This window comes from Ctenocephalides felis, unplaced genomic scaffold (assembly GCF_003426905.1).
Source record: "Ctenocephalides felis isolate EL2017-DRISC unplaced genomic scaffold, ASM342690v1 CF-g0.4_SCAFFOLD_03571, whole genome shotgun sequence".
In the NCBI taxonomy this organism is placed as follows: Eukaryota; Metazoa; Arthropoda; class Insecta; order Siphonaptera; family Pulicidae; genus Ctenocephalides; species Ctenocephalides felis.
In genome coordinates, this window is record NW_020539725.1 from 67293409 (window position 1) to 67306474 (window position 13066).

Sequence of the window (13066 nt, forward strand, 5' to 3'; positions counted from 1 at the left end):
TGCATCTCTAAAAATTTCACCAGTTCTTCGTTTCATCAGTACAAATAAAATGTTTTTTGAATCAATCAAATCGGACGCTACGTTATCTCAAAAACTGAATTACCATTTTTGGCAGTTTTTGCTTCGTATCTTCGAAACGGCTAGACATGCCTTTGCCAAAAACGAATCAGCACGTCTCCCCATCAATACGAATAGAATACTTTTTGAATGATTCAAATTGGTGGACCCGTGTTCCCGAAATCGTCGACGGAAATTTGTATCCGAACACACAACCATTTTTTCTGAAGTATACCAAAATGTTCAGAAGACTTTGAAACCTAGAGATATATAAAAATTCTCATTTTCGATTTTTTTTGCTATTACTATAACTTATCCTACGCGAAGTTAATAAATTCTCAAATTGCTTTAAAGAAAATTACACTTTCACCTAGTTTATTGCTCGTCAGTAGTCATTTTTCTTATTTTCTAAATAGATATAACCAATAGTGTCCTTTTCTACTTCTCTATCTATATGCATTTAATTCGCTTGTCAGTAAAATCCCCTTTTTAACTTCTATCTAGATACATATTAATTTTGCTCTCAAGGAGAGTTTGTTCCTCCTTTTTTATTTAAAAATTTACGTAGGTCGTCAGTAGGATCCATTCTTGTTTTTTTTTCATTGAAATCGATATTTAATTCGCTCGTTAGTAGAATCCTTTTTACTCTTTTTATGCCAATCTATACATCTCTCAAATTGCACGATCGAATTAAATATTTGCCTTTTTTTGATCTAGTCATTTATTTATTAATTCATGATATTTAACTTTAACTATACTTTTGAAATTTCGGATTTACTCAAGTTTTGGTACTGGAATTTCTGTACATCACAAAAATCGAAAATTTCTTTTTATAAATTTAACACATATTCAAAAATTCTTTTTTTTACACCATATTATTATCAGTAGTAATAATTTTAATATCTTTATATCGTTTAAAGTAAACATAAGACTCATTGAATTTAATTTTGCTTAAAATTAACCCTAACAGAAATTTATTTTTTTGCTAAAAAAAATTCATTTGTTTAAACATCAATATTATAAATTCTAATTAAAATAGCTAAAATATACAGAAATAAAAGTTTTACAATTTAGCACGACTACTATTATACAAGAATTTTGAATTCTAAACAATATTACAAATCAAAATTAGAACTATATATAGAAATGTTAAGTAAGTATATGTAGATCAAATGTTAAGTAAAGCCCGGTGCACACGACGCCAGTATTCCTTGAAATATGATTTCTATCGTAACAGAATTTCTAGCGAGCAAGAATTTTGCGCCAGATTTTCACTTATTTTATGATTAATATTAATTTCGTACATTTTCAAATAGATTATTATAAATATATACTGTGAATTTCACAATTTATATTTTATAGGTCTAAAATACACTAATGCTTATAAGTGTACAAACAGAGAATTGTATGAATTGTAAACAAAAACATGTACGTATCGCATCTGATTAGAATTAAGTGAAATAATAATAATTAAAAGATAATAAAATGCTTCAGTTTAAGGGGCACAACTAGTGTGAAATTTTCAAACTGTAGTCGAATTTTCATATTTTTTCATATTTGGATAGGTTATACCTTTAAAAATAACATACCAAAATTTCAAATCGATATCTTAAATAGTTTTTGAGTCACAGCCATTTAAAGAGTATATATATAGTATATAGTATAACGATCATTTTATCTTTAAACGCGTTTTTCTCGAAACAGTATTTTTTGAATTTGCTGCAGCGATTACTCAAAAACAAATGATCCGATCACTATCAATTTTTTTTGTACATGTTTTATATATAGTTCTCCGTAAAATAAATTATCGATTTTTTGATAGGATCAAAAATCGAATTTTGGCAGTCCAAAAACTTTTTTATAAAAAACGCCGCCATTTAATCAATTTTTGATTTCTGTTTTATCATAGTTCATTTTACAGACAACATTATCTAGTTTAACGATTTTTTTTTGGATTTGATCCACGTAGAAGGCCGGAATCACTGCAGCAGTGAAAGGCCTTTTTTGTGCCGTTGGAGATCGACGATAACTTAAGATATAAGATAAGATATAATATAAGATATTTAGTTTTTTTCTTCAAAAATTTTGAGATGTGTTGATTAGTTTTTGGCAAAGGCAGGTCCAGCAATTACGGAGGTAAAGAGCAATGAGTGCAGAAAATTTAAATCTAGTTTTTGAGAGAACGGAGCATCCGATTTGAATGATCTAAAAACATTCAACTAGTAATGATTGGGAGAAGTGGTAATTAGTTTTTGGCAAAGGCAGGCCCAGCCCATTTCGAAGATACAGTGCTAAATGTGCAAAAAATGGCAGTTTTTGAGAGAACTAAGCGTCCGATTTAAATGATTCAAAGAACTTTCTGCTTGTTTTACCGAAACAATTGGTTTTGGAAAAAAATTCTTGTTTCAAATTTTTTTTTTGAAAAAAAAAATTTTTTTTTGTATATCGAAAATAATTCAGATTTTTATTTTAATTCTGTTCTAATATACTTTAAACAAATAATTTCAACTTTCCAATTCAGTTTATATAATTCTTATAAATATTAGACAATGTTACAATATTTATAGTAATCTATTTTAAAACATTTAATATTCCTCGATCATTTCGTTACGGTACGGGAAGTTCCAGCAATTTGCTTTAAGGCACGATGCCATACACCCAACTAATTTTTTTTTAATTTTGAGTATTTTTGCAAATTTCGAAATTTTTGAAATAAAACGATTTGAATTTTTTTGTAATTTTTTTGGAAATTTTGAATTTTTTTGATATTTCAGATAAAATTACGAAAATTTGAAAAAAAAAATGCGTATTTAAATTTTTTCGGAAATTTGAATATTTTAAAATTACTGAACTGCCTTTCCTAAACTAATCATTTATTCACGCCGCTATATATACACAATAGCTATTTACAAAATAAAAACTAAAGGCTTCCAAAATCGAAGTACATGAATCAAGTACGCATTGATATTTACGTGACAAAATACAGCTTTCCTATTGGACACTGAAGGTATCGGCCACGAGATCGTTCATCTATCGCCGACATAGGACATGCTTTATTCGTAAAATAAGGCAGGAATTTGCAAGGACATAAGTTGTTATGAAATCAAATTCCGACGTTGTTAAGGCAACGGTTTTACTTATTAGAAATTATGATGAGTATACCGCCGTTGTGAATGCGTGAAATCTAGCAGGCCAGATCGCAAATTATGTCGCGCAAGATCGTAAATTATGGTTTATCATGTCGTTCCTAGGGTAACAAACAAACAAAAACTGTCCAGCATGAAAACTGGCGTCGTGTGCACCGGGCTTAAGATTTGTTTGTGTATTTAAATTTCGTGAAAAATTATTTATTTGAGACAGCAAAAAATCTAAAGTTTAAATAATACCACAAATAAATGAAAATAATGTGTTGTTATTTCTTTTGTTCCAGATCAATTGCTATAAACAACTCAAATTGACCAAAACTCAATTTCAAAACTAGAAATGTGACTACTGCTGAAAAAATCTGAAAATGTCCTCAACAAACAAATCGGAGGTAAGTAAAACATTATTATATAATTATAAAATATAATTCAATATATTAACTGTTTCATAATTACACAATATTATCCTTATATTAAATCTACGATTAACTTACAAGTTATAATAATAATAATCAGGTACACATTTCTATTTCTATTATTAATATTCTAAAACATTTGTAAAGTCCTCTTCCGAATCTCGAACAACTTTAAGCCTATATTATTACTTTTTGCATTATCTGGAACAACACTCGTACACCGATTATTATTTTTTGACTCAAGGAAATTTTCAGTCTCACTATTTGAAGGAGGAGTAATTGACTCATCTGGTTCAACTGAGTTTCCAGACTTTTTATGCTCAACAGAGTTACCAGTTCTTGTTTTCTCATCTGATGCAAAAGATTTTCTAGTCCTAAAATTTGAAAAATAATTTTTTGTGGGTTTAACTGATGCAACAGAGTTATCAGATGATGAATCTGTTGACTCATCATCTGATGACATAGAATATTTTGTCTCGCCAATGTGAAGTGCATCAATTGATTCGTCTGATGAATAAGAATTTGAACTAGACTCATCATCAGTTGACATTGAATGATTATCCTCATCGATGAAGAGTGCATTATCGTCTGAATCATCTGATGCAAAAGATTCAAAGTCAAAATCTTGGAATTTATTTGCTGCCTGGATGGATGTTTTTAGATCATCAGTGGACATTGTCTCTTTAATGTATTTTGAGGATGAGTTTGATGCAAAAGAATTTTTCTGGGAATAATCTGCTGGCTCTGGGAATTTATTTGCATCATTAGTTTGCTCATAAGTCTTGCCAGATTTATTTTGTGCAAACATTGTCTCCGTCTTGTTAGATTCAATATATTTTGAGGCTGAGATAGAACAGGTTGTCTCATCAATGTGAAGGGCATCACTTGACTCATCTGATGCGAAAGAATTTTCCAGTTCCATATCCTGGATGGATGTATTTGCATCTTTAGTTTGCTCATCAGTCTTCTCAGATTTATTTTGTGTTGACCGTATCTCTTTAAATTTTTCAGGTTCAATACCTTTTGAGGATAAAGTTGTCTCATCAATATAAAGTGCATCATTTGACTCATCTGATGCAAAAGAATTTTCCAGTTCCATATCCTGGATGGATGTATTTGCATCATTAGTTTGCTCATCAGTCATCTCAGATTTATTTTGTGTAGACCGGACCTCTTTAAACTTGTCAGCCTCAATATCTTTTGAGGATGAAATGGTCTCATCAATATAAAGTGCATCATTTGACTGGTCTGATGCAAAAGAGTTTTCAAGTTCCATATCCTGGATGAATGTATTTGCATCTTTAGTTTGCTCATCGAATTTAGATTGTGTAGACAATGTCTCTTTACATTTGTTATCATCAATATCTTGAGCTGTATCAGAGAATTGATGAACTTTGACTTTGATTTGATTTGACTCGTCTGATGCAATAGAAACTTCAAAATCAAAATCTTGAGTTTCATTTGGTGACTTGAAGGATGTTTGTGCAATATTAGTTGGTTCAGCGGTCTTGTCTTTAGATGAGTTGGCCTCCAAATCTTGAGTTGCACTTGAATTATTTAATGATGATGTTGTTTCATCAGGTTTCTCAATTATTTGTTGAGCACTTGAGTCATCTGTGGACTTTATCTCATCAGCTTCAGTTTTTTGTGCTGATTTGTTTGTTGTTTCTACTGTCTTTCTATCTGAATCTGTCTTATTACCTTCCTCTGATTTTGTATCTTTCCTAAGAAAATTAAAAATAGACAAATTCTTATAGTCTATACCATCTTTTACTTTTGGAAAAGGTTTTCTGATCTTTTTGGGAGGTCTCACAGCGCCATTCGGCGGTCTACCTTTCCCTCTAATAACGTTTCCATCAGGATCAAATACATTAATGATAATTTTGGGTTTTACAGGATATATGCGAGGTCTACCTGGTGGTCGTTTTACTTTCGTCTCCTTTTGGGTGGATGTAACACCAGTGATTGATTTTTTGTTATGATTAGATTTTTTTGATGTCTTCTTAGGGGCTGATGCAACATTAGTGATTGATTTCTTATTGTGATCAGATTCTTCTGATGCAACATTAGTCACTGGTGTCTTTTTATAATCAGATTTTTCTGACTGAACATCAGTCACTGGTGTCTTATTATGCTTAGATTTTTTTGATGTCTTCTTATGGGCAGATGCAACATTAGTGATTGATTTCTTATTGTGATCAGCTTTTTCTGACTGAACATCAGTCACTGATGTCTTATTATGATCAGATTCTTCTGACTGAACATCAGTGATTGATTTCTTATTGTGATCAGATTCTTCTGATGCAACATCAGTGATTGATTTCTTATTATGATCAGATTCTTCTGACTGATCATCAGTCACTGACGTGTTATTATGATCAGATTCTTCTGACTGAAAATCAGTCACTGGTGTCTCATTATGATCAGATTCTGCCGATGCAACATCAGTGGTTGATTTCTTATTGTGCTCAGCCTTTTCTGACTGAACATCAGTCACTGGTGTCTTATTATGATAAGATTCTTCTGATGCAACATCAGTCACTGGTGTCTTCTTATGATCACATTTTTCTGACTGAACATCAGTCACTGGTGTCTTATTGTGATCAGATTCTTCTGACTGAACATCAATTACTGATGTCTTATTGTGATCAGATTCTTCTGACTGAACATCAGTCACTGATGTCTTATTATGATCAGGTTCTTCTGACTGAACATCAGTCACTGGTATCTTATTGTGATCAAATTTTTCTGATGCAACATGAGTGATTGATTTCTTATTGTGATCAGCTTTTTCTGACTGAACATCAGTCACTGGTGTTTTATTATGATCAGATTCTTCTGACTGAACATCAGTCAATAATGTCTTATTATGATCAGATTCTTCCAACTGAACATCAGTCACTGGTGTCTTATTGTGATAAGATTCTTCTGACTGAACATCAGTCACTGGTGTCTTATTGTGATCAGATTCTTCTGACTGAACATCAGTCACTAGTGTCTTATTATGATAAGATTCTTCTGATGCAACATCAGTCACTGGTGTCTTCTTATGATCACATTTTTCTGATGCAACATCAGTCAATAATGTCTCATTGTGATCAGATTCTTCTGACTGAACATCAGTCACTGGTGTCTTAGTGTGATCAGATTCTTCTGACTGAACATCAGTCCCTGATGTCTTATTATGTTTAGATTCTTCTAATGTCTCATCTGTTTTATCAGTATCTTTTTCTTCGTTCACCAGTGAATCATAAGCTTTGGTAGATAACTCATCCAAATTAAACGATGTATCCATATCATAATTGTTTATATTTTCATCAGTTCCTTGTATAACAGTTTTGTCCATAATATTTGAATCTGATATTGCCTGGTCGCCCATAATTTCAGGAAGATCATCTATAAAGCACAAGTCTTGCAAATAATTGAGAATATCCATAGCTTTTTCATTAGCAGCCTCATCATCTTCAACTGAAGAAGAATTTTCATCTGTATTGTTTTGTGAGTTGTCTTGACTTTTTCCTTCAGATGATACTGCTTGATCCATGTCATCTTGCTTTTTACTATTTTCATGTTGATCCTTTTCCTGAACAGATTTTCTTGTAGTTTTATTTACTGTCGTTTTTTTAGATTCATTTGCTTTTGCCGGTTTTTGACTTTCTGCTTTCATCAAATGTTGTTTGCTTTCCTTATTTTTTATATCATCTTCAATTGCTTTAGCAATTTCAATAGATTTTTTACTCCCTGGTTTCATTGTTTCTACACATTGTTTTTCTGTAGGTGTTAGCTTCTTAATTCTATCTTTCTTCACAGATTTTTTCTTCTGCTCTTTTGTATTAGGTTTCTTTGTTCCTTTGGTAGATTTCTGTTCTTCTATATCAGATATAGGCATCCCAAATACTTGTGCGCTTGACTCATCATTAGATTTTGCTGGTAAACTTGTTTGTACATCAGCCAAAGTGGAATCTTTTGTATCATTGTTATTAATAGATTCTTTATTCTGCTCCTTTGCATTAGGTTTCTTTATCCCTTCGGCTAATTTGTGATCTTTAGTGTCTAATTTAGGCAAGCTAAATTCTTGTGAGCTTGACTCATCATTGGATTTTGCTGTTGAACTTGTGTGTCCATCAGCCAAAGTATTAACAGATTGTTTTTTCTGCAACTCTGTTGTGTCATTGCTATTAACAGATTGTTCCTTCAGCTCATTTGCTATTTGCTTCTTTGTGTTTTCGGTCGCTTTGTGGTCTTCCATGTCTAATATAGGCATGCTAAATCCTGATGAGCATGATTCATCATTAGAGTTTTCTGTTGAACTTGTTTGCCCATTCAGTAAAGGTTCATTGTTAGTAATATTTAGTTTTTCTGAACATTCTAAAGATTTATCAAACCTTGTTATACTGTATAGACATGTAGCGTCCATGGAACTGTTTTGAGATTGTCTTGGCTCACTTAATCTGTTGTCATTGGCAGCAATTTGTTTTGTCTCTTCTTGTATTGTATTGGAATCTTCATTTGAATGTTTTGGGGACTTACCATTATCTTTTAGAATCCGCTCAATCTCTTGTTCAACAAGTTTACAAGCTTCTGTTTTGGTTGCACCATTGTCTGGTACATCTATTACTTCTTTATTTGTTGATTCTGATATTTCAGTTTCTTCAGGACAATCTTTAGTTTTACCTCCTTCAAGTAACTGACTTTCGTCTTTAAAATCATCATCAGACATAGACAGCAATTCTTCCAAAAAGTCCATAATACTCTCTGTTGAATTCAAGGCGTCACCAGGCTGCTCTTGTGTACTACTTCTTGAAGATTTTATTGATGAAATTGATGATTGTGTACTGATTGAATTTGTATCATCCTGAAGATCATTTTTCTTCATCCTTTCATCATCTTCAAATGTTGGTTCAGAAGCTGTAGAAGTTGGTGTGGATGTTAGACAGACGTCCTTCTCTGTTATATTATTTTCTTCATGCTCCTTTAGTGGTTCATCATGATGACCAATATTAATGTTAATTTTGGGAATCAATGACCTTCTAACAACTGTGTTATTAGATACATCAGCAGAAGAACTCTGTGATACATTTTGTTCATAACTTTGGGCATTATTGGTGCAATTTTTGTCTAAATTAATCCTTTTCAAAAGAACCACAGCAACCTTGTCACTTTTGTTGATAGCCTGAGGTTCGTAAGTGGGATGAACTGTATCTAAATTAGCTTTAATCTTTTTACTCAGTGGTTCCAAATCAGATAAATCATGATCATCATCTTCAGCCATCCTCCTCTCTGTTGAATTCAAGGCATCATCAGGCTGCTCTTGTGTACTACTTCTTGAAGATTTTGCTGATGAAATTGATGATTGTGTACTGATTGGATTTAAATTATCTGGAAGATCATTTTTCTTCATCCCCTCATCATCTTCAAATATTGGTTCGGAAGCTGTAGAAGTTGGTGTAGATGTTAGACAGACGTCCTTCTCTGTTATATTATTTTCTTCATGCTCCTTTAGTGGTTCATCGTGATGACCAATATTAATGTTAATTTTGGGAATCAATGACTTTCTAACAACTGTTTTATTAGATCCATCAGCTGAAGAACCCGGTGATACATTTTGTTCACAACCTTGGGCATTATTGGTGCAATATTTGTCTAAATTAATCCTTTTCAAAAGAACCACAGCAACCTTGTTGCAATTGTTGATAGCTTGAAGTTTGTAAGTGGGATGAACTGTATCTGAATTAGCTTTTATCTTTTTACTCAGTGGTTGCAAATCAGATAAATCATAATCATAGTCTTCAGCCATCCTCCTCTCTGTTGAATTCAAGGCATCATCAGGCTGCTCTTGTGTACTACGTCTTGAAGATTTTGCTGATGAAATTGATGATTGTGTACTGATTGAATTTGTATCATCCGTAAGATCATTTTTCTTCACCCCTTCATCATCTTCAAATGTTGGTTCAGAAGCTGTAGAAGTTGGTGTAGATGTTAGACAGACGTCCTTCTCTGTTATATTATTTTCTTCATGCTCCTTTGGTGGTTCATCATGACGACCAATATTAATGTTAATTTTGGGAATCAATGACTTTCTAACAACTGTTTTATTAGCAGCTGGACTACTATTGTTCCTTATACCTTTACCCTTGATATTTTTATCCAGAACTTTCTTTTGGCATATTTTCTCAGTAGGTTTTTCTCCAATTTTGATCAAACCGGGTACAGAATTATATCCATCAGCCGGAGAACTCTGTGATACATTTTGTTCACAACTTTGGGCATTATTGGTGCAATATTTGTCTAAATTAATGCTTTTCAGAAGAACCGCAGCAACCTTGTCACTTTGTTGATAGCTTGAAGTTTGTAAGTGGGATGAACTTTATCTAAATTAGCTTTAATCTTTTTACTCAGTGGTTGCAAATCAGATAAATCATGATCATCGTCTTCAGCCATCCTCCTCTCTGTTGAATTCAAGGCATCACCAGGCTGCTCTTGTGTAATACCTCTTGAAGATTTTACTGATGAAATTGATGATTCTGTACTGATTGGATTTGTATCATCCGGAAGATCATTTTTCTTCATCCCTTCATCATCTTTAAATGTTGGTTCGGAAGCTGTAGAAGTTGGTGTAGATGTTAGACAGACGCCCTTCTCTGTTACATTATTTTCTTCATGCTCCTTTAGTGGTTCATCATGATGACCAATATTAATGTTAATTTTGGGAATCAATGACTTTCTAACAACTGTTTTATTAGCAGTTGGACAACTATTGTTCCTTATACCTTTACCCTTGATATTTTTATCCAGAACTTTATTTTGGCATATTTTTTCAGTAGGTTTTTCTTCAATATTGATCAAACCGGGTACAGAATTAGATTCATCAGCAGTAGAACTGGGTGATACATTTTGTTCACAACCTTGGGCATTATTGGTGCAATATTTGTCTAAATTAATCCCTTTCAAAAGAACCACAGCAACCTTGTCACATTTGTTGATAGCCTGAGGTTTGTAAGTGGGATGAACTTTATCTGAATTAGCTTTAATCTTTTTGCTCAGTGGTTCCAAATCAGATGAATCATAATCATCGTCTTCAACCTTCCTCTTTCTGTTTCTAAAAATACGTTTAACATCTGAGCAAAAACTTCTAATCTTATCTTTCTTTATTTTTATCTTAAATTTTTTTCTTTTTTCTTCCTGTCTCTTTTTATGTAATGCAAGAGTAGCACCATGAAGCGGTTTAGGCCCATCAGGAAAATCCTTTGAATGATATCTCCTCTCGTGCTTCCTTAAATTACCAACGTCTGCAAATTTCTTATTACAAACATCACACGAGTATGGTTTAACACCAGTGTGTATTCTCAGATGTCGTTTTAAGCTACAATTAAATGTGAATGATTGCTTGCAAATATGGCAACGATATGATTTCTTGTTTGTGTGAATAAACATATGTTTTTGTAAGTTATTTGCATCGTTGAATTGTTTGACACACTTTGCATTTTAAATAATCTTCTGCATGGACCATTTTATGCCTATTTAGAAGGTATAAATTTTTGCATACTTTATCACATTCGTCACATGAGTGTACAAGCTTAACTTTCTGGACTGACTTTTTTTTAGTTTTGATTTTTACTTCGGTTTTGCAGTCTTCTGAAAGGGTAATTGATTTTTTGTCATCCGGTGAATCCTGGTTTTCCATAACAATTTCGCAAGCTAAAGTAGCATCCGGGAGAGATTTTGGGTTTCTATATTGGAATTGAAACTGAGTTCCATTTCCATTTCCAATTCCTTTTTCCAATCCATTTTTGAATTGAAACTCGATAGCAGCGAAAATAAAACTTACATTGATTCAATAATCTAGAAGAAAAATTATTGTTTAGTGATTTTAGGATCATGTTTTTAATGTGACGAAGTTTTAAGATTTAAAATTCAAGCTTACAACAAATGATCCCAAAATTAATGATGTTTATTAATTGTTTTATTTGACAAATTTAATATTAATTTCATGAACAAGCTTATATTTTGCACCCGATTTGCTTATTTTATGTTTGTTGACGTTTCAAGTCATTCTGAATCGTTTGACACCGAAATTAAAAAAAAAGTGCAAGCCAAATTTTAACCTCTTGACAATATTTCCTTTATTGCATATAAGTTTATAACTAAAAAGATTTGCTTGTGTTTGATTTGCAAAATGAATATATGTTATAAAATTGATGAATTGCTTACAAATCTTATCAAGGGAGTATTCTAGTGTAGAGGTATAAATTTTAGGTCATTTTTAAATCATCGTTAAAGGAAGGAATCAATTTTTATACTATCATTTTTAACTTCCCGTAGGGTAAGTTATAGTAATTGCATAAAAATCTAGAATGAAAATTTGTATGTCGTTACGTTTCAAAAGTTTCTGAACATTTTGGCATACCTTAGACAAAATTTTGGCAGATAAGATAAGAGTCGAATGCCAAAGATTCGTCATGTCGTCAAAGATTGTGATTGTCGTCGTGGGTATGTGAATAGAGATCTGTCGTTGTATGCGTACCGGCATCAACGTGTATATTAGTACCGATATCAACAAGGAATCGGAATAGAAGAAAAACACTTTGAAGTTACATTGTAGTACAAATCTTGATTTAATGAAAAATGCCTGAATCAGAAGAATATTTTACCCGTTTCCCATAAATAATTATAATGAAAATAATAAAACAAATGCAGCATTTGCGCCATGTATGGAACATAAGTTTATTGAAATAATTCCTTTGTTATTCGTAGTTTCTATAAATCTTTGAAGTTATTGAAATGGAAAATATTTTTAGGCAAAACAGATATTACAGCTGTTCAAAGAATGAGTTCAAATCGCCAGCGAAAAAGTAAAAAAAATACAAGCAGTCAATGAATGTATGTTAATTTTAATTACATGAAGTTTTCAAACACAATTATTACATGATGAGGAAGTTGCGAAAACAATATTTGTTTAGGCGTTGTTTAACATAATCCACTGTGTTGAACGAAGATTATAGAATTATTAACATATTACTTCATTTCTCTAACAAAGGTTCATTTCTAAATGCTAATTACAATGACAAACCGATGATGAGGTCATATTAGAACTTTGACTTTAATTACATTATTGGTTTAAATATTATACATATCATCAAAAAGATGATAGTTAAAAAATTGATTGCCTTTTTTACAATGATTCAAAAATGACCTAAAATTCATGCCTCTACACTAGAGTACTATTGAATCTGCGACAATGTTGAAAAATAAAGAACACTTTTTATATTAACAAGTCTACAATTTTACTGGAGTGACTTACGTAGGAAACATGCATTAACGCTCCCAAACATCATTTATATAAAAACTTTGAAACTTTTCTTCAGATATCTCAAATACTAATTAATCTGGTTCAAGAGGAATGGAGAAGTAGAGTGAATACATAAAATTCCAAATAAAAAATATGAAGAA

General features: G+C 31.9%; 1 protein-coding gene across 1 annotated transcript in view; it reads right to left on the reverse strand.

Annotated features, from left to right (window-relative positions):
• Positions 1 to 3746: 3746 nt before the first annotated feature.
• LOC113386586 overlaps positions 3747 to 13066 on the reverse strand; it is a 23096-nt gene continuing 13776 nt past the window's right edge. Inside the window, 2 exon segments of the mRNA XM_026624359.1 lie at positions 3747 to 9876; positions 9939 to 10979. Of these exon segments, the coding sequence (XP_026480144.1) occupies positions 3747 to 9876; positions 9939 to 10979 (7171 nt within the window).